Here is a 22,091-nt window from a genome sequence, read left to right as displayed (position 1 = left end):
TACCATCCCTAGGTGTATTTATTAGGCTTTTGGGGTTGGTTTCAGTTTGACTCGGGAAGACTCCGGAGGGTTGTGGGGAAGAGGCTACTTGTTGGGCTACTTGAGGGATTTGAGTCTCAAGCATTTTGTTGTGAGTAGAAAGAGAATCCACATTTGCGGAAAGCCTATTGAGAGAGTCATTCAAAATTCCAGCTTTGACTTTAAACTCTTGGTTATGCCTAATGTTATCTAATTCAAAATTTTCTATCAAAAGTTCCAAGTCGGATTTTTGAGAGACTCTTTGGTTGTTTGCAAAACCGGGTGGTGATGTTTGTTGTCCAAAAAGATTTTGAGGGGTTTGAAAAATTTTTTGACTATTCCTAAACCCATAGTTTACCTGCTCGGGACTTCTAACAACACTACCTAGTTGACATTCAACACCAGTGTGACCAAAAATTTCATAAGCTTTACAAGGTGGTGAAAGGGGAGAAAAGGTCCATTGATAAAGGTTTTGAGCCATGCCTGAAATCAAAACAGTTAGAGATAGAATAGAAAAAGAGAAAGAGAGAGAGAGAGAGAGAGAGAGAAAGATATATTTTTTTTTTCTTATAAATATATATATATATTTGAAACAAATATAAAACGAAAATAGAATAAAATAGAATAAAGTAAAGATTTTTTTTTTTTTTTGAAAGAAATATAAAAACAATAAAATAAAACAACGAAAAAGTTTTTTTTTTTTTTTAGTCTAATCACTATTAAAAAGTTAATCAAATTACGACAACTCCCCGGCAGCGGCGCCAAAAACTTGATAGAGCCAAACCGCAAGCGCACGGCCTATCGAAGTAATAGTAGTAAGTAGAGTATCGTTCCGCTAGGGAGTTGTGAATCCAATTAGCTTTTAGAGAATGATTAGAAGAGAAGAAAGATTATGAAATAGGGGGTTAATTGCTGAAGATAAATAACAATAATAATAAAAGAGCCTTGGGATTATTGGTTTATCATAATAACAAACCCTTCACTAAACAAGACTTAAACATCTAATTTCATGGTTCGAGGAGGATAAGGAAGAGTTAGAGAAGGAAGTGTATATAAAGAATAAAGAAGAATTAGTTGAAAAAGAAAAAAATCAAAAAAGAGATCTAGTGGAACAAGAGGAGATGGAGAGGAAGAATAAAGATGTGGGGAAAGATAAAGGGAAGAAACAAGAAGTTGAGAAGCAAGTGGTAGCTCAACGCTTACCATACCCACATGCTCCATCGAAGAAAGACAAAGAGCGGCAATACGCAAGGTTTCTTGAACTCTTCAAGAAGTTGCAAATTGATATACCATTCTCAGAAGCCTTGGAACAAATGTCGGTCTATGCGAAGTTCATGAAAGATATCCTTTCCAAGAAAAGAAGAGTCAACGATGAAGAGACAATCCAAATTGATGCCAATTGTAGTGCTATTATTCAAAGAACGTTGCCTAAGAAAGAGCAAGATCCGGGAAGAGTCACTCTACCGGTAGCCATTGGCACAACACATGTAGGTAAAGCACTACTTGATCTTGGATCAAGCATCAATCTCATGCCTTTGTCCGTTGCCAAAAGAGTTGGTGACCTTTGTATAAAGCGGACTAGGATGATGTTGCAATTGGCCGACAAATCCTTTGCAAAACCACTAGGTATGGCCGAAGATGTTCTTGTAAAAGTGGACAAATTTATTTTTCCGGCTGACTTTGTGGTTATGGATGTTGAAGAAGATGAGGATGTGCCTATCTTAATGGGAAGGAATTTCATGCAAACGGCTCGGATGATGATTGATCTTGATGATAATATCATGAAGGTCAAGGTAAATGATGAAGAGGTTACCTTCAACATCCGAGAAGCTTTGAAGTACTTGATAGAGCCAAACCGCAAGCGCACGGCCTATCGAAGTAATAGTAGTAAGTAGAGTATCGTTCCGCTAGGGAGTTGTGAATCCAATTAGCTTTTAGAGAATGATTAGAAGAGAAGAAAGATTATGAAATAGGGGGTTAATTGCTGAAGATAAATAACAATAATAATAAAAGAGCCTTGGGATTATTGGTTTATCATAATAACAAACCCTTCACTAAACAAGACTTAAACATCTAATTTCATGGTTTACACCTTAATTTCTAAAGACCGGTTTCCCTTAGCCCCTCACCTTTCCGATGAAAGTCCGGTGAGAGTTTACTTCTAGTAACCAAGCCTATTTCGCTGACATGTTTACTAGAAGATGCATAGAGGATTGAAACTACTCTTTGTCTCAATAATTGCAAAGACTATTTCACTGTTTTGCAATTATTGTCTAGGTTCACTTGTTCCAACATCAAGACTCCGCTCTCGCTTTATGAATTGATGTTTGGGATGATGGATTAACGATTATCAAACCCTCCGCTTTCGCTTCCACAGTTTGATAATTGTTAATCCACGTTAAGACGGTGAATCTAGATTAGAAATTAGGGTTACATAGAAATTAGGGTTTAAGCTTGGTTTGTTTAGGATTATGTCATTAGACTTACCAACAATCCCAAGACAAAGAAGTGTCTACTCACTAACGTTCATTGTAGACATAGGGGAAGAAGAGAGAAAGCAATAAAGTAAAACAACAATAATATAAAAGTGAACTTTTATTCTGAGAACAAAAGATGAATGTTTATGATGGAGTGCTACTCTATTTATAGCTTTACAATTGACTTAGAAACTAAGCTACTATAAGGGCAAAACAGTAAAGCTGCAACGGAGTAACTTGGGCTTGAAGAAAAGCAGCAAAAGTGGTCCTGGAGGGTGGCACGGCCGTGCCACATGTTGGCACGGGCCGTGCCAAGCTTCTGACTTGGTAGAGACATATTTTTGTCTCGTATCTTCGCATTCTTGTACTGTATTTGCTCCAGTCCTCTTTCTTTTGCTCCAAGACACCTTCCACCATATATTCTTTCCTAAAATATAATAAAATGCAATTTGAAGTAAAAGATTCAAAAAGGAAATAATATTAAAATAAAATAAAACTAAATCTAAATAAAACGATACTAAATAATGCATTAAATTAGACTACTCTATGACTCATCAGTACTCGAAAGACAAGGGTGCATGTTTCAAAATGGATGCAACCGAAGAAGTCATCTTGACTACTCGGAAGCAATTGCACAATAGAACACCCCTTGAGAGTGTTTTGGTGGACGCACTCAATGCTATTGATGAAGACGAAGCAAGTGCCATTGAAGAGTGTTTGAAGGAGCTAGATTCCTTGAAGGAGGTTCTTCCTAATCAAGCCATACTTGAAGATTTGAAAGAAGAATCCAAGGAAGAAGCAAAAGTTGATGACACCAAGGTAGAATTAAATGTTTTACCATCTAATTTGAAATATGTTTTTCTTGAGAAAGATGGTACAAAACCGGTGATCATTAGTAGCTCCTTGTCCATCGATGAAGAAACAAAGTTGGTAAAGGTCCTCAAGGCCAACAAGGAAGCGATAGGGTGGAAGTTATCCGACTTGAAGGGGATAAGTCCATCTTATTGTATGCACAAGATTATGATGGAAGAAAACTTCAAGCCGGTAGCACAACCACAACGCCGCTTAAATCCAAACATGAAAGAGGTGGTGCGAAAGGAAGTAGTGAAGTTACTTGAAGCCGGCATGATCTATCCTATCTCGGATAGTGCTTGGGTAAGCCCAGTTCAAGTAGTTCCCAAGAAAGGAGGGATGACGGTGATCACTAATGATAAAGATGAGTTGATCCCAACTAGAACCGTCACTGGATGGAGGATGTGTTTAGATTATAGAAGACTCAATCAAGCAACAAGGAAGGATCACTTCCCCTTGCCCTTCATGGATCAAATGCTTGAAAGACTCTCCGGTCAATCCTTTTATTGCTTCCTAGATGGTTACTCCGGTTACAATCAAATTGCCATGAACCCAGATGATCACGAGAAGACAGCTTTTACTTGTCCCTTTGGAATTTTTGCTTATCGAAGAATGCCATTTGGCTTGTGTAATGCACCCGCAACTTTTCAACGGTGTGTTCAAGCAATCTTCTCCAAACTTATTGGTAAATGCATGGAGGTGTTCATGGATGATTTCTCAGTTTTCGGTTCGTCATTTGATATGTGTTTGAATAGCTTGGATACCGTGCTGAAGCGGTGTATTGAAACTAGCTTGGTGCTCAATTGGGAGAAATGTCACTTCATGGTTACCGAGGGTATTGTCCTTGGTCATAAGATTTCTGCTAAGGGTATTGAGGTAGACCAAGCAAAGGTCGATGTTATTGGAAAGCTTCCACCACCGGTGAATGTCAAAGGTGTTCGGAGTTTTCTTGGTCATGCCGGATTTTACCGGAGATTCATTAAAGACTTCTCAAAGATAGCAAAGCCTATGAGCAACTTGCTCAACAAAGATAAGTCTTTTATTTTTGATAATGAATGTCTTTTAGCATTTGAAACTTTAAAAGAAAGATTGACCACTGCACCAATAATCATTGCTCCTAATTGGAATTTAAATTTTGAATTAATGTGTGATGCAAGTGATTATGTTGTTGGTGCGGTCTTGGGTCAACGTAAGGACAAAATTTTTCATGCTATTCACTATGCAAGTAAGGTCTTAAATGAGGCACAAATCAATTATGCCACAACTGAAAAAGAGTTACTTGCAATAGTTTATGTAATGGAGAAATTTCGTTCTTACTTTGTAGGTTCCAAAATTGTTGTTTATACTGACCATGCAGCTATCAAGTATCTCCTTACTAAGTCCGACTCAAAGCCAAGGCTCATCCGTTGGATGTTGTTGCTTCAAGAGTTTGACTTAGAGATCAAAGATAAGAAAGGCACGGAGAATCTTGTAGCTGATCACCTTTCAAGGTTGACAAACAATGAGGTAACCAAGAATGAACCGGAAGTTCGTGAAGAATTTCCCGACGAAAGGTTTCTTGCAATCAATGTGAGACCGTGGTTTGCCGACATGGTGAACTACAAAGCAACCGGGTTCATTCCCGAAGATTTTGAATGGCAACAACGCAAGAAGTTCCTCCATGATGCTAACCACTTTGTGTGGGATGAGCCTTATTTGTTCAAAATTGGAGCGGACAATCTCTTGCGTAGGTGTGTGGATGATGAAGAGGCAAAGAAGATCATATGGCAATGTCATAATTCGCTCTATGGAGGTCACTTCAACGGGGAGAGAACAGCCGCAAAGGTACTTCAATCCGGGTTCTATTGGCCAACTCTATTCAAAGATGCCAATTTGCATTGCAAGCATTGTGATGAATGCCAAAGAACCGGATCAATGTCAAAGAGAAATGAGATGCCTCTACAACTCATCCTTGAAGTGGAAGTGTTTGATTGTTGGGGTATAGATTTTGTTGGCCCTTTTCCTTCATCATATTTAAAAGAGTACATCTTGGTAGCTGTTGATTATGTTTCAAAGTGGGTGGAAGCCGTAGCATCGCCTAAAGCCGATAGCAAGACGGTAGTGAAGTTCCTAAAAAAGAATATTTTCACCCGGTTTGGTACACCAAGAGTTCTTATTAGTGATGGAGGGTCACACTTTTGCAACACACAACTTGCCAAGGCCCTAGATCATTATGGAGTCAAGCACAAAGTAGCATCACCGTATCATCCGCAAACGAATGGACAAGCCGAAGTTTCCAACCGGGAGGTCAAACGAATACTTGAGAAGACGGTCTCTACATCTCGGAAAGATTGGTCTGCTAAACTTGATGAAGCTTTGTGGGCATATAGGACTGCATACAAGTCTCCTATAGGCCTCACTCCTTTCCAAATTGTCTATGGCAAATCTTGTCACTTACCGGTCGAGCTCGAACATAAAGCATTTTGGGCATTGAAGTTCCTAAACTTTGATCAAGAGAAGGCCGGTGAAAGAAGAAAAGTTCAAATGCATGAGCTTGAAGAATTGAGAAATCAAGCTTATGAATCTTCAAAGCTCTACAAAGAAAGGACCAAGAAGTATCATGACAAGAAGATCATTCTGAGACAATTCATGCCGGGGAAAATGGTGTTACTTTTCAATTCAAGACTAAGACTGTTTCCGGGCAAATTGAAGTCTAAGTGGTCCAGACCTTTCATGGTTAAAGAGGTCAAACCATATGGAGCTGTTGAGCTTGAGGATCCAGTCACAAAAGCCAACTGGACTGTGAATGGGCAGAGACTTAAGCCCTACTTCGGTGGTGAAATTGATCGGTGTTTGACGACGATTTCACTACTCGAGCCATGATTTCTTCAAAATGCGTCAAGCTAAGGACGTAAAACAAGCTCTTGCTGGGAGGCACACCCAGTTTTGTAAGTATTTTTATGTTTATTGCATATAGTAGTAGTACATAAGCATTGAAAAGCAGAAATGAAAAACTTTGAAAAACTGATCCTGAAGCTTCACGCTATTAGCGTATTTTTCGCTATTAGCGTGGGAGCTCCAGAGAGCCACGCTAATAGCGTGAGTTTGGCGTGGGAGAAAAATTTTTTGGTGGGCCCAGGGGATTAACTCCCCTTAACTTCCCACAACCCCCATTCACTCCCTTTTTACGGTTTCTTTTCCCCTCTTCTCACTCTCAACTCACAAACTTCTTCTCTCACACACACATAACCCTAACTCACAAACCCATTTTCATTGTTTCAATTCAAGTCAAATACAACACTTTGCATTGCATTTCTGCTTGAATTTGCATCATTCTAACAGGTTTGTTTTCCTTTTCTCCTTTGCTTTAATTGAATTGAAAATATCATGCTTTTAGCAATTTTAGAAATGGTTAGGTTAGGGTTAGATCTTTGCTTTGTGAATAGAGATTGTTCTTCATTGATTATAGTTTGGAAAGGAACAAGAATCATAACCCACATGCAACAAACATTCATCTTTTGATTTTGACCCATTTTGTAAAAATTGAAAAATAAGGGTTTTGAATGATTTGTGTGCCAATGTTGTGATTCTGATTCCTTTTCAAGATTATATTGTGTTTTAGAGACATAGGATGAAACCTAGGGTTGAAAATTGCTGGTTTGTGCTGTGAAATTGCAGGAACAAGAATTTTGAAAATTTGAAAATTGCAGGTACGAAGAAATACGCTAATAGCGAAATCGACGCTAATAGCGAAATTTTTCCAGAAAATTTCGCTATTAGCGTGGCTGGCGCTAATAGCGTAGTTCTTCATACTTGCCCAGATTTTCAAAATTTTTGATGTTTTTAAATGACCAATTCTAGTTTGTGCTAATATTTTCTATGCAATATGTTGGTTTTCCTGGTTTTGTTGCAGATGGCACCTAAAAATGTTGAGAAAACTACCGGGACCAAACGTCTAAGAGGCAAAGCTGCCTCGACCTCAGCCACACCTGTAGCTCCAAACCGTTTCCCCACCCCTGTCCACACTGCCAGGTTTAAGAAGATGGTTCAATACAAAACCTGGCACGAGAAAACTTTTGACATTCACCCCGATGGTGAACATTGTGACCTCCTTTACATTTTCACTGATCGTAAGTGGCATAAACTCCTTTTTCCTACAACTGAGATTAACACTGATTTAGTAAAGGAGTTCTATTGCAATGCTACACCTGATGCCTCACCCACTACCCTTGCTGATGCCTTTTCTTGGACTTCATATGTGCGAGGGAAGCAAATCCCTTTTGATAGGGATTCAATCAATGAATTCTTAGGCAATCCCTTAGTCCTTCCACCTTCAGAAGACCCAACTGTCCCTCCTTTGTGTACTTATGCTAAGAGAAATGCTCAAGGAAACTGGTCCTATGAGCAAATTGAGCGGGACATTATGAACAAGGGTAGGTTCTTTGTGAAGAATGATAAGGGAGAGATCAGGCATGCCCTCACAAAAGAGATGAATGCTAAGGCCTGCTTAGTGTTCCAATTTCTTGTCCATAATGCTTTACCCCGAGCCCATACATCCGATGCCCCAAAAGCTGTCCTACCACTCATCTGGTGTATTATGAACAAAGTCAAGGTTGATATTGCTCGCATAATAGCCAATGAGCTGAAGGCTGTGGCGTTAAAGGTTGCCACCGGTGCTAAGAAGGTTGCACTTTTCTATCCCGGACTTATCATGGCCTTGCTTAAGGCCCATGGAGTACCCATTACTGGACCCTTTGATGAAGACATTGAGGGGACCATTACTGATACTTCTATCCGCACCTGGGAGAAGAGAGAGCAACGATGTGCCCAAAGCCACTTTGATGATGATGAGGGTGGCCCATCTGAGGGCCCTGGTTCCTTTGATTTTTCAGGTTTGCAGACTTTCATGCTGGAGCAGCAGATGCATAACCAGTACGTGAGGGACCAGAATAGCTTCTTAATGGATCAAAATGAGGCAATTTGGAGGAGCAACATGGGCATACACCAGGACCTCTACAATGCTCACATGTATCCGGGAAATGCTGATTACCCGGTCATGACACCTGACCAGTACCAGAGCTATGTTCATTGGCTTGAGGGCAGGCCAAGTCCTTATGTGGGGGTGGCAGATGCTGTTGATGATGAGGCTACACCTGAGCCTGAAAATGCTGGAGGTGAAGATGATGATGTGGAGGAGGATCTAGAGATGGATGATGCTGATGATGATCAGTGATTTGATCATGGCTTTTTAGTGATGTTTTTTTTTTCTTTTCGCTTTCGAACTTTTGCTTTCCTTATTTTATGTTGAAACTTATTTAATTTGGTTGTATTTTGCACTTTGGTTATATTTTGTACTCTTCGAGCACTGTGGTTTTTAGTGCTCGACCTGATACTTTAGTACTTTATATTATTATGGTTTAATAACTTAGCTTGTGGATTTTAACGTATGTTTTGGATGAAATTTTTGTTTACACTTGCTTTGTGTCTCTCAAAAGAAAATTGCTCATGAACAATAAATTTTAAAGTGCTCCATGGAGCCATGTTTGAGCAAAAGCAGGTGAGTGATAATGATATTACTTGTGAGAAAGCGTAAGGCCAAGGTATTGGTTTCCTGTTATTCTAGGTTTTTAATAAGAATTTGAAACTTGTACTTTGCATAAAACATATATCATTTAATTCTTTTCATAAACATAAATATTTTTGAACCACTTAGTACTTAACATAAATGTGAGGTAGCTTCAATTTGTTGTATATATGCTGGAGACCGATAATCACCGTCTAACTTGTTTTAGTTATGTTAAATCTGATAATTATTTTGAACTGTTTGAAAGCATGGAAAGGATCAAGGCACTTTTTGAATTGAGAGTAACCTACTTGACCACATAAAGCCTACCTGTGAGAAGAGCGAGTATTTGATACCCCAATCTGATCCTACTGAATCAAGTCCTCAAACATGAACTGTCAATATTCATAAGCACAATGCTTAGTGAATTTGTCTGAAATTTTTCATAAATCCAGTTCATGCTTGTCTTTGAAAGGACTTTGATAATTTTTAATTTGTTGAACTCTTAACCTCTTTGTACTTTGTCCCTTGCCTTAGGATAGGGGAACATTCAATTAGAGTTTTGTTGTATTCAAGTTGGGGAGAAAAGGAGGCATTATATGTCAAGTTTATGGTGAAAGTGTTAACATAACCTGACAACATTGAATCAAAGAAAAAAATTGTACATTTGAAAAAGAAAAGAAAAGAAAAAGATAGAGAAAAATCAAAAATAGAATAAGTTGTCAAGGTTATAAGTTTGATTGTTAATCACCAAAGGTTGTAATTATTGGTAGGGAAGATTTTGAATTTCAAGTTGTATTACAAAGAATGTTCCTCTTTGATAGGCTTTCTGATCAATTGCCCCACATATGACATTTCTTTTGTAGCCCGGCCAAGTTATAACCCTTGCAAGACCTTTTGATCCATGCTTTTATGCTTTTTGAGACGATATTTGGATGAACACCTAACTTAAATAGGATGTTAGCATGATTGTTGGATGTGTGTTCATTACCTTACTCATTGTTATCTTGGTGTTCCATTTACTTTTAAAGAAGTGTGTTAGGTGTGGTTCATAGATAGTTATGTTTATGTTTTGAAGTTTATGATGTATAGTTTGTGCTTAGGACATATTTCGCATTCTTAGTTTGTACTTAGAGTATCGGAGGACTTCATGTTTGTCCACGCGATCATATTTGAATCACCATTTGTTTATTTTTGTTTTGAATTGTTTGACACCTTGTTGAAAACCTTGTCCAAAGCCTTGTTAGTTTCTTTTTCAATTGATTTGTTTGAGGACAAACAAAAAGCCAAGTTGGGGAGAGTTTGATAAATGTTTAAAAGTGATATATTTCATATAGGAGTTTCGGCATTTTAGTGACTTGTTTTGCAAGATTCTCTATGAAAAACTCCAAATATTGTGTTAATATGTCATTTACGCTTTTGAGCCTTATTCTACCCTTATTGTGCAGGAAAATACAAGCAAGGAGCAAGAAAAGTCAAAATTCAAGGAAACCACGCCATTAGCGTAATCTACGCTATTAGCGTGAGGAAGAAAAGCCCAAGGTCAGAAGGGTACGCCAATGGCGCACCTGGAGCGTGAAATCTGGAGCACTTGTGAAGAACACGCCATTAGCGTAAGCTACGCTATTAGCGTAATCACTCCAGAAAGGTACGCTAATAGCGTAGCTGGAGCGTAGCAGACCATGAAGAACCACGCCATTAGCGTGAGAGACGCTATTAGCGTAACAAGTCCAGAAAGCTACGCCATTAGCGTGGCTGGAGCGTAGAAGCAGGGCAAGGCCAACGTGGCAGCAGCCCATTGGCCAGATTATAGGCCGACTTATCACGCCATTAGCGTGGCAGGCGCTATTAGCGTAGGTACAAAAATACAGGCCCATTTAAATAGCATTCTTACCTCTCTTTTAGGTCATTCACTATTCCATTGAAACATTTTATACATTTCTAGAGAGAGGTTAGAGCTATTTCATAGAGAGAAACACAAAGCAAGTGATTAAGGAGTAGATTCAACCCTAGATTCATTGAGACATCAAGGATCTTGGCATGGAATCTTCATCTTTCCTTCATTCCTTGCATTAGTTTACATGTCTATGTGTAACTATCACCTTCTTTGTAGTATTGAGGTAACAACCAAGCTATTATGTAATCTTTTGATCTTTTAATATATAAGGTTCTAGTTTAATGATTCAATATTGTTGTTATTCTTGCTTTTAATGCTTTCCAAGAGATTCAAGATGATTTGGACACAAACTCTTGAATCTAGAACTAGAATAACAATCTATCTTATGTTATATCACTCTTGACAAGTTTGTAAACCTTTGATAATTACTTTTAATCAAGATTTTAAAGCTTTCGGATACTTAATCAGGCTGGACACGGTCGATTAAGTTATCTGATCGACTTTGTTATCGTTTAAGGAATTTGGACACGAATGTTTAAACGATAACCTAGAAATAACGATGTCGCTTTGGACACGAAGGATGTTGTAGAAATGATTGTAATAATATTGGTTATAAAGCTAGAATCTGTTAATCGATCGAGAGATTGCTGCTGTTATGCTTGCTCGTTATCTTATACCGCAAGCGAAATAGTTCGATACCCTCTCGTTTTTACTTTTATGTCATCTGTGGATATAGTGTTACAAACAAACAAATTATATCCAAACCCTTAATGTGAACTATTGTGAAAATGCTTATAATTAACGTAACTCCCTGTGGAAACGATCCTATATATACTCACGTGTACACAGGGGCGGATCTAGACAGTTGATATTGGTGTGGCAAAATTTACAAAGAAACTATATATATTAACAGAGAAAAGCCTTGACAACTTAAAAACTATAGCAAAGTGGTTTGGGTGAGAGCATTATACCTTTGGTGTTACAGGTTCGACTCCCTGCAACACCATTTTTAAATTTTTTAAATTTTTAAAATTAACAACTTAAAAAAAATCAAAAACTGCAACTAACCGAGAGTTGAACCGAGGACCAGCAAGTCACCACAAAACGTTTACCGCTAGGCTAACGAAGATACTGCAATATATTGATGACTTATACTATATATATACTGAAATAGGAAATAATCTGGTGTGGCAACTGCCACACCATGTTTCACACTAGATCCGCCCATGCGTGTACATAGTTATATGACATGTAGGAAAAACTTACATCAGTACCTTATGCAGCTAATTGTTACTAATACAATTTTTTTAGAGATAAAAAAAATATTAATAGCATAAAGAATACTTGAACAACAATAATATTTTATGTGTAGTAAAAATAGGAAAATCAATTTATGCAGATAAAACTACTACCTAGCAACTCTATGCAGTTGAGGATGAAGAGAGAAAAACGAAAACTGAGAAAAGTAAACAATGTTAGTACTCATGAAAAGTGAAAACAGAGGAGAGACAGAGATAAGGGTATTCGGAAGAAAAAGGTTACAAAATTTGAACATTTATCCGATGATTCTTGCACATCAAGAGAGAATGAATTCTTTTAAGTGAAATTCTTTTAATTTTTCTCAATTGTTACATATACACCATTAAACATGAGAGAAAAAGGGATATAAAATTATAAAGAAAGATATTGAGCATGTGGATGAAATGCAAAGGACAAACAAATTTAAAAATGAAAAGGCCATGATTTCACACATTTAAAGTCTTATAGCTATGAATTCTACAATTACAAAGTATTTGAGCTCGGATTTTGTGTAGACAAGTCACCTTTTGATCTATGAAACTGTTCAATCATATGGACGAAAATAGCTGCATGGTTTGTACACATTAGAACTAGCCTTGTTTAATACCATAAAAAATCATTACAGGAAAAGTTTGTACTAATTAATTCTAGAGATTGTAATCATTCATACAAGTAAAAGTGTAGGGAACAAATGTTCAAAATTGTTCAATCACAAATGTCATATAAGAGAAACTAATTGAACCAGTTCAGTTTCTCTTCTCTAACCTGTGTGATCGAACAATTTAGAATGAATATTTGGTGTATGTTTAGAATGAATCTTTGCCTATGATCCACAACCAGTCAAGAACAGCACCGGCAAATATACCCGTCAAAAGACAAAGGACAAGAACATTTCCCAAAGCATTCTGCTCAGGACCCTGCAACAATACAAACTCTGAAATTAGTACAGAACTTAGAACCAATGCAACATTCACACATATTGTTAAATTCAATCACTTCAAAAAAAAAAAAAAAAAAAATTATTATCAGTGTCTATTTCTAGTGTTAGTGTCATATTCGGTGATAGTGTCTATTTTCGTGCTTCATAGGTTTACATCAACATTTTATGAGTTGTGGAATGTATAAACTTGCCTTGTAACCTCTTGGTGCCACTGTCATAACACACACAGTTAGGTATCCATTGGTGAGTCCCAAGAATGAAGTGAGAAAGATCATCCATCCTTGGTCACCATATTTTGCAGTAAAGTAGAATGCTGGAACCAACAAGAATCTAGAAAGAGTTGCTATCATTAGACCCTTTCTTGATTCCAACTTCAACCATTGAATAAGTGGAATATATCTTGCTATGAAATCCAGAACATTATACATAGCAACCAAAACAATTGGATACCTACAAAGATCACCGTTGCCAACATAAAAACTTGGTATCAAAATCAATTTCACTGTCATATAAAGGATAAAATGACAGAACAAAATAGGTACATACCATGTGCCTAATTGATGTGTTCCGGTATTTTCATACAAAAATCCAGGGAAAATCGATAGTGTTAATACATATATCAGCACTAAATCAGCTGCATAATCGATGTTATCAAGAAACAATTGTTTGGTGCTTAGCCGCTCCAATTGTTTGTTATCATATTCAGCCTACAAAAGTTTCGATACCTTTTAGGACATAATCGAAAAATTAATTCTGCAAGATTCATGCACTATTATTTCAGCATAGTTATGTTACTTGATCATTAATAGTCTTTGTTTGGATGCCAGCAGCAGCTAGGTCAGCTGCAACAGTTTTCGATCCCTCTGAGGCTGCTTTCGAACGGTAGTATTTCACTATGGGCAATTTGGTGAAGTAGATTGCATATAGAAAAATACAAAGAAACTCGATGAATGCAGAGATCGCAAAGAATAGTACTGCAGAAAAAAAATACCGAATCAATACCTTTATATCAAAAGAAACAACTTCTAGAGCACTAGATACCAATGCACTATTTAATAGCAGTAACTTAAAAGGATTAACAAAATCGATTGATCAAGTGAATGCGTGAGAGGATTATACAATAAGAATAACATACGCGCTCCCTTGCGAAGTCCATTGTGAGATTTTTCGAAAGCAAACTTGGTCAGCATTCTGAGTAATGAAATTAGAGCACCTGATGCCGACAAACCAGCAAGGTAAGACTGCATAACGTTAACAATATTATCATGCATTATGTATAAGTTTTAATCAAACAAAAAAGAGACTTTGTAATTTTAAAAAGGAACTTCAAAGTTTAAAAATTTGAATAAGTTATGTGGAAGATCAACCTGCACAAACTCCGGGCACATAAAACATAAATCACCAACCATGCCACCTTCAATGTGAGCGTCAGCAATTCCAAAACAAGCAACTAGCAAACATATACCAATGTAAGGTCCAATTCCACCTCTCCCTGATGTTGCTAAATCCAACTGTCACAACACAAATAGATTGCGGAAGCTACTTAATAAGCTAAGGAAATTGGTCATATGCACAAAAATCCGATGCTGCAAATTAGATTATAGGATTGGAAAATGGTTTGCTCACAATAAGAAGCATGAAAGTGGCAGCAAAGAAAAGTGTGAATCCAGCCAAATTCCGCAGTCTAGTATTGATCTTCGACTCATAGCATGTGAGTATTACTATTGTTCCAATTGCAAACGGTTGATAAACCAATGTAAGTACCCTTGAAGGATGATATTTCTTCAGAGTGAAACAAAGCATATAGTCAACAATTCATCTCATATTTCATGAAGTCTCAACTAATTTAATCAGAAACAAGCCATTTTCCGGTTGACATTCTTTGTAAGACGAGCATTTAACTATTGTTCTTAAGAAAAATTTGGTACAACCATGTCAAGCCGAGACGTAAGTTACTTACCGGGAACAATTTGTAATAGTAATCTCCTATGGTCAACATGCTGTTCCATGATACAAGGGAACCAAGTCCAAGAAAAAAACAAACCGCGATTGCTTTGTATTTTCCCTGTTTGCATTAGTTAATACATTCAAATTCAAATCACAATAAATGGAAGATCGATACGTTAATATCTTCTTCGGAAATATTGACAACATACACTACACTATAGTAAGCTGTTTTGTTTTCAGTGGAAGAAAAAAAAAGATGGAGCACTTACCCCTGGCTTTCTTGGTTCTCCAGTGCCATTGCTAGCAGTTATAGTGTCCATGACCATTCCACCCCACTTGTTCAATTTATAGCCAAATTCAAGCTGGATAATGCAACATACAAAAAAAATTTAGTAGAGTTTTTTCAAAAATATCTTACACTTGATGTATATATTGTTACAAGAAGCTCACATCTTACACTTGAAGCAGAGCTACTCTCTGCTCTACACCTCACTACAACTTCTTTTGGTTACATAATATGGTAAAAAAAAAAAGCATCAATCCTTTAATTATAAAGAAAAAGTACATCTATATTTAATTTTCATGACCCCTAAAGTCGGCAAAATATGTTCACAAGGATTTGGACAAAGCCCCATTTGTTGATCAGAAACCACATCATTGACTTTTTTTATTACAAAAAAAGGTTGATGCGAGTTGTATTTCGGACTCATTAGGGCTAGAGCAAACTTCATGACTCAGCAAGAGTTAGCAAGCTACTTCCAATCACTCACCAAACTTATTTTTAGTAAGTAAAAAATACAAAAAAGAATAAGAAGAAAATAGTAATAAGAATTGCAAAATTAAATAAGAATATACCAAGAATATAGAAGAACAATGAAAACAAATAAAAGGTAGAAGAGGTTTTGATATATTGACCTACATAGAGTTAGAGAGAATGAAGGCAAGTCTGGTTTGAAGAATTAATCATTTGATGTTGTTTCATATGAAAATGAGTGTTTATTTTGTTTTATAGTATTGTTGATGATGTCGGTTATGTATGTAGCATATGTATGTATTTTATTGCCTCTTCTGGTAACATAGTGAGGCACAGATCTGGTTTCTGGAGTATACATCTTCCTATAATTATCTATCAATCAATCAATAAAATAACGAAAATTTTTGTTATCATCATAACCCTGACATACGTACGTAGTCTTCTGTTTCCATTCACATTGGCGGCTCAATCATTTTGCTTTTCTTTTTATTTATTTATTATATATTAAATGTTACATAAAAATTGGGTGAGTTGACCGATTAAATAATTTGTTACCTACCCACGAGGAAACACACTTCAAAACACTTAACAGTCCAGCTTGTTTAAACTTATTTCAGATCCAACAACTTGTTTTCTTGATAATTTTTTCAAGATGTTTTTTTAAAAAAAAAAAATAAGATGCAACAACTTGTTTTTTCTAAAGAAGCCAAAATTCAACAACTTTTTTCTGAAGAAGCCTATTCATTCAGCCCTAAAACAATACAATTAATTAACGAAATATAAATATAACCAGAACGCTACAACATAGAAACAGAGTTTGGCAAGGTTGTTTGGAGAAAGTGGAGATTTTTCATGTTATAGACAAAATAAAAGAAAAAAAATATATATGTGAAAAGTAACAATTATATTAAACACGTAAAAAAAAGTATATTAAGCAACCCTTCGATTATTGATAAATAATATAATAATTATTTATGTAGCAAAGAATACTAACCAGCTTTTGTTTTCTTGTAATTGAGCAGATTTTAGTCCACCTTCTAAGTGTTCATGTGTTTCCTTGCAAAGAGAGAGAATTGGTTGAAAACATAACGTATACGATCTTTATCTTGATAAATAATTCACTTCCAAAATCGCAATATTTACACCAAATCAACTGTGATTTGATTCTCAATAATACGCTTATCAAATAAATCAATTTTCCTTTTATAAATATTCCATGTGGAGTATTTTTTTATTTGATGGATCCATTACCTTTTTTCTTATATACTTTCCAATTTTGTTTGCTCTTGAGTCTCGAGTACAGAATTTCTTTCCATTTATTAAATGCTTTCACACCTTTTTATTTATTTTTTTTATTTTTCTTTCCAATTTTTACATGTGTTGAAACAAAGTCTTTCAAACTTTCCTCCTTTTTTTTTTAAGAAAAAACTTTCACACCTTTATATAGTAGTGTGTTTGGATTTGCATTGTGCAAGTTCTTGCATTTCAAATTCACGTGGTTATATTAGTGTTTACAATGAATGGGTTGGATTGAGAAGTGTGTCTTTTAGCCGGCCTAAACATTAGACCGGACCAAAAGTTTAGACCCAAATCCAATTTTTGATTCGATTAAATTGGAAAATATAATTAAGTGATTGAGATCAATTAGTTAATGAGCTCTATTAGGAGGAATAGTTCGGGAGAACATGAGTTTAATTCATGTTTGGAACTATTTTTTGTCGGACCATATTTACCCTAAGATCGAACTTCAGATTACCATGACTCATTCCCTTAAAAACCGGGGGATTAACATAACAATAAAAGTTTCTGCAAATAATCCTTATAAAATGTTGGGCTTTAGGTGTGTTCATAGTTTTGGTTGAGCCGTTTTTAGTCCAACCCACTACTTGACCCAACCAAAATTTATTGGTTTGGGTCAAAACTTGTATTTTTTAAATCATAATCAACTTAACCCGAAGATGAGCGGTTGGTTTATGTTGGATAATCGGGTCCTTGAGAAGTCATAAAAAAAATATAAATGACATTATTTTTCATAAATTTTTTAACACTTAAACTAAATTTTTGCACTTGAATAGAAAATCATCTCTTTTCTTTTTTTAAAAATCTTTTAACTCTTGTACCAAAAAAAAAAAATCTTTTAACTCAACATATAAAAGTCTTAAACAAAAAAGAAAATAACTTTATTGTGCAGGTTGAGTTTGCAGGTTCGCAAATTTGAAACTATAAATCGGTTACCCAAATCAAACCAATTTAGATTTGTAAGGATTGGTTTGGATTGAACCCGAACTTAAACGAGTTTGGATATAAACTTCACTTTAACCTAGCCTCCGTCTCAAGCTTATGCCTATTTTAGTGTCTTTTGCCTCTCCCATAGATTTCTTACATTTATCCGCAATCATCACTATTATTTCTCTTCGGGACAATGAACTTTTTGGGTCTGCTCGGAATTCATGTTGAAAGAGGAGTCAATCTTGCTATCAGAGATGTAATTAGCAGTGATCCTTATGTTATCATCAAAATGGGAAAACAGAAGCTGAAAAGTAGGGTAGTGAAGAAGAATCTAAATCCTGAGTGGAATGACGACTTGACATTAACCATTTCAGATCCTCATACTCCAATTCATCTACATGTGTACGATAAGGACAGATTTAGCATGGATGACAAAATGGGGGATGCTGAGTTTGACATCACTCCATTTGTGGAAGCAGTAAAGATGCGGTTGGAAGGTCTCCCAAATGATACTATAATTACAAGGGTGCAACCTAGCAGACAGAACTGTTTAGCAGGAGAGAGTCACATTGTTTTGAAAGACGGTAAAGTTGTCCAAAACATGGTTCTTAGATTAAGAAATGTTGAATGTGGGGAAGTGGAGATTCAATTGCATTGGATTGACATTCCTGGTTTAAAGGGTCTTTAGGTTACAAAATATTTCTTCTTGGCACCTATGTTGTCATTAGTGCGCCATTGCGGTGCTATGGTGGAATGGCTTGTAGAGGTGGTCGGATTCAACGCGACGCTTTTGGCATGTGAGCCACCGCCAACAATAATGGCTGTTGCGGAGAATTTGTGTCTTCAGACCCCTATCGTGTCCACTATTTGGGTTTCACGGTAAAATTCCTCGAATCCATTTTTTTTAAACAGTTGTTTTTTAAGAGTATAAATGTCAATTCGAACTAGTTTAAGGGTGATGTTATGTTCTTCATTATGTTATGTTATTGCTCACAAACAATTGTTACGTCAATCCTCATACTTTTAGATCAGTTCTATTTTTGTTTTCTCCTTTTTTTAAGTTTTATTGCTTCATACTCTAGGTTCTTTAATTATTAAGTAGGATGGTATCTTTAATTTTATGTATTTTTCAATTTTTGAGTATTTATGTTTACTCTGTACACCGATTTTTAGTCATTGCAATAGCGGCTATCCCGCTATCTGCTATAGCATTTTAGAGGGTCGGTGCTATGCAACGCTATCTCGGATTAACAACATGGCATGGCATGTTGTAGTATGAGAGTTACAGCCTCTTACAAATAGTTCAACCTGTTGACATGTCCTTTACTAAAAAAAAAAATTGATTTAGGAGACTCTTAAGTAGTTTAAGTCGTTATCCCATGTGCTGCAATATGTAATTTATATAGACTTAAGTTTCAAATTTTCAAACGGTTACATACTTTTCTAATGATATCTGTATTTATAGTCAGATAGAAATATTGGAAGCACAATTCTGATACATGCTTAATCAAAGAAAAACTGCCTGAAATTCAAATGTTACATTTACATACACCGATTATTTGTTTCATTTTAGAATCCTTGTGATTTTCCAATGAGCCACAACCAATCAAGAGCATCCCCAACAAATATGCCACACACAAGAAACATCACAAGAATATTACCTAGTGCATTCTGTTCAGGAGCCTACAAAAATAACAAAACCATAATAAACATTTGACTAATAATTAAACATTAAAACCAATTGATGTACACAGTTTATACTGCACAAATAATTCATGAATGTGTAGATTCAAATTGATTGATAGCATATTTTACCTTGTAACCTTTTGGTGCAACTGTTAGCACACAAACAGTGAGATAGCCATTTGTTAGTCCTAAGAAAGAAACAAGCATAATCATCCATCCTTGGTCACCATATTTTGCTGTGAAGTAAAATGCTGGGATCAATAGTAATCTAGAGAGAATTGCAGCGAGTAAGCACTTTCTTGACTCCAACTTCAGGAATTTGAGGAGGGGAATATATCTGGATATTAAATCCGAGACATTAAACACCGCGATCAAAACCAGCGCGTACCTAAAAATAATGACCAAGTGTGTCATCATGTAATAAAACCACATGGATTACCAAAACAAATAAATAGGGGAATCATAATGAATTAACCATTTTACAAGCTGATGTGATCCAGTATTTTCATACAAGAATCCGGGGACGATTGACAGGGTTAGCATGTATATCAGAAATAAACCAGTTGAATAATCAACGTTCTGAAGAAATAGTTGCTTATTGTTTATCCGTTCGTGTTGTTTATCATCGAATCCAACCTGAAATAGTTCCAAAATCTTTTAGGTTATTGGTAAGTACTTCATGAAGTTTATTAAGCGTATAATAAGTTTAGCACAAGTTACATTACTTGCTGGCTTATCTCATTTTGAATCCCTACAGCTGCCAAATCAGCTGAAACAGTTTTCGATCCTTCTGAGGCTGCATTTGAATGATAAAATTTTACAATGGACAACTTAGGGAAGTAGATTGCATAGAGAATAATGCACAAAAACTCAAAGAAGGTAGAGATTCCAAAGAATAGCACTGCAAAAAAAAAATATTGGTGAATATTAAGTCTATCATATATGTAGCATAGAACTTTTAGAATGGAAAATAAGTTTTTGTGAGTAAAACTGATTTTGATTTATATGTCCGCTAGTGCAAAAGGGTAACCTACATGCCCCTTTCCGAAGTCCGTCATCCGATTTCTCAAAAGCCACTTTGGTGAGAAATCTCAAACAAGATGTTAGAACTCCTGAGGCGGCTAAACCAGCTAGGAATGACTGCAGAAAATTAAAATGGCATGATCTTGTCAACAATACTATTATTTCAAGAAATAACATGAAACAAAAAGAACTAGAGTAAGATGTTTCACACTTTATTATCGAGACAATACAAAAAGTTAGGGGAAGACCAACTTGGATGAACTCAGGACACATGAGAGACATGTCTCCAACCATGCCTCCTTGGACAAGAGCATCTGCAACTCCAAAACTAGCAGAAAGTGCACATAAACCAATATAGTGTCTGATTCCCCCTTTCCCCGACGTTGCTAGGTCTAACTGTCACACAAAATTTATGTTAATAACTATTAGCAATAGAAATAAATTACTGAATTGGAAGAATTTGTACTTACAACAAGAACCAACAAAGTGCAAACAAAGAAAAGAGTGTATCCTGCTAAGATTCGCATCCTAGTGTTGATCCTTGACTCATTGTGCGTCAATATAATCAAAGTCACAAGTGTGAATGGTACATAAATGATGGTGAGTACTCGCGAAGGATGGTATCTCTATATGAAAAACATGTTAGACCAACATCTTCATAATAAATCTTGCAATTAAAAAGTAAATGAGATTCATAATAAATCTCAATGAAGAATGCTTAGAGGTTCTAAAATCATTTTTGGTTTCTCTTAAAATTGAACAAGTAGTGATATACTTACAGGAAACAGTTTGTAATAGTAATCTCCAATTGTTAACATACTATTCCAAGCTATAAGAGACCCGAGTCCAAGAATGAAACAGACTAATCTTGCTTGGAATTTTCCCTGCTCGTGCTCGGAATAAATTCATTTGAATTATAGATCAGTAGGCAGAACAACATTGAGTAAATGAAAAATAAAATAATATGGTTAATAATAATAATATTGAAATAACAATAATTATATACCTTCAACCTTCTTGGTGCTCCATTTTGGTCTAAAGTAATAGTCATGACTAATTCTCTGCAAGAAGCAATTGATTATAGTAAGGACTAGTCAATGTTGAGTAACAAAGTTTATAGTTTTTATGAAATGTTGAGTCCTTCATAAACCATTTTCAATGTCAAGGACATACTTCAAAGAGCATTTGGAATTGAACAAAAATAAAGAAAAAAGAAGCAACATACATGCATGAAATTGAAGGAATACAAATTAAACCAGTTGTGTCTCTTAAACCAAATTTGAACCTTCTACACAAAGAATAGAAACTCAGCTATTAATGTTACTCTTGAAAAAGGATCTATAAAGCAATTTTCTAAACCCAAGTAGACTCATCATATGTTTGCTTCCTGATATTAGTGCACTAATGAAGGTTGTTTCACTTTACAT

General features: G+C 35.9%; 2 protein-coding genes and 1 pseudogene across 16 annotated transcripts; 1 reads left to right on the top strand and 2 right to left on the bottom strand.

Moving 5' to 3' along the window:
* Positions 1-12,485: 12,485 nt before the first annotated feature.
* Positions 12,486-17,837, bottom strand: LOC146943789 (equilibrative nucleotide transporter 3-like). 8 transcript variants are annotated; one of them, XM_085742064.1, is made up of 10 exons: positions 16,721-17,837; positions 15,242-15,334; positions 14,986-15,090; positions 14,652-14,807; positions 14,393-14,536; positions 14,161-14,266; positions 13,821-13,999; positions 13,572-13,732; positions 13,217-13,475; positions 12,486-13,002 (listed from the first exon to the last, which is right to left on the bottom strand). In XM_085742064.1, exons 2-10 carry the CDS (start codon positions 15,296-15,298, stop codon positions 12,892-12,894), a joined length of 1,278 nt encoding a protein of 425 aa, XP_085598190.1. In that variant the 5' UTR covers positions 15,299-15,334; positions 16,721-17,837; the 3' UTR covers positions 12,486-12,891. The 8 variants fall into 8 exon arrangements, with proteins under 8 accessions (XP_085598190.1, XP_085598194.1, XP_085598191.1 ...); XM_085742068.1 differs by having other exon boundaries at positions 14,652-14,746; positions 16,721-16,975; XM_085742065.1 differs by lacking the exon at positions 16,721-17,837 and adding an exon at positions 15,423-15,952.
* A 178-nt stretch (positions 17,838-18,015) lies between these two features.
* LOC146943788 (protein C2-DOMAIN ABA-RELATED 4 pseudogene) lies at positions 18,016-19,005 on the top strand (annotated as a pseudogene). The gene has a single exon (XR_015025702.1). The product of XR_015025702.1 is annotated as a protein C2-DOMAIN ABA-RELATED 4 pseudogene (transcript).
* Positions 19,006-19,337: 332 nt separating this feature from the next.
* Positions 19,338-22,091, bottom strand: LOC146943787 (equilibrative nucleotide transporter 3-like). Of its 7 annotated transcripts, none has more exons than XM_085742061.1 (10): positions 21,890-22,091; positions 21,671-21,725; positions 21,444-21,548; positions 21,135-21,290; positions 20,917-21,060; positions 20,676-20,781; positions 20,367-20,437; positions 20,117-20,277; positions 19,771-20,029; positions 19,338-19,638 (listed from the first exon to the last, which is right to left on the bottom strand). In XM_085742061.1, the coding sequence occupies exons 2-10, from the start codon at positions 21,713-21,715 to the stop codon at positions 19,525-19,527; spliced, it is 1,161 nt and encodes a 386-aa protein (XP_085598187.1). In that variant the 5' UTR covers positions 21,716-21,725; positions 21,890-22,091; the 3' UTR covers positions 19,338-19,524. The 7 variants fall into 7 exon arrangements, with proteins under 7 accessions (XP_085598187.1, XP_085598184.1, XP_085598183.1 ...); XM_085742058.1 differs by having other exon boundaries at positions 20,367-20,542; positions 21,890-22,087; XM_085742057.1 differs by having other exon boundaries at positions 20,367-20,542; positions 21,678-21,725; positions 21,890-22,027.

This window comes from Medicago sativa, chromosome 2, assembly GCF_051527215.1.
Source record: "Medicago sativa cultivar Bolivia chromosome 2, Bolivia_mono, whole genome shotgun sequence".
NCBI lineage: Eukaryota > Viridiplantae > Streptophyta > Magnoliopsida > Fabales > Fabaceae > Medicago > Medicago sativa.
This window is presented reverse-complemented; position numbering and strand designations above follow the sequence as displayed.

What these genes read in the sequence shown, in the direction of transcription:
- LOC146943789 (XM_085742064.1), bottom strand. Translation starts at nt 15,298, where the DNA reads ATGGTCATGGACACTATAACTGCTAGCAATGGCACTGGAGAACCAAGA. An exon ending in GAGAACCAAGAAAGCCAGGG is followed by an intron (nt 15,091 to 15,241) that starts GTAAGTGCTCCA and finishes TAATGCAAACAG; the next exon opens with GGAAAATACAAAGCAATCGC. An exon ending in ACTATTACAAATTGTTCCCG is followed by an intron (nt 14,808 to 14,985) that starts GTAAGTAACTTA and finishes TTCACTCTGAAG; the next exon opens with AAATATCATCCTTCAAGGGT.
- LOC146943787 (XM_085742055.1), bottom strand. An exon ending in CAAAATGGAGCACCAAGAAG is followed by an intron (nt 21,549 to 21,677) that starts GTTGAAGGTATA and finishes GAGCACGAGCAG; the next exon opens with GGAAAATTCCAAGCAAGATT. An exon ending in GCACTTTGTTGGTTCTTGTT is followed by an intron (nt 21,061 to 21,134) that starts GTAAGTACAAAT and finishes TTTGTGTGACAG; the next exon opens with TTAGACCTAGCAACGTCGGG.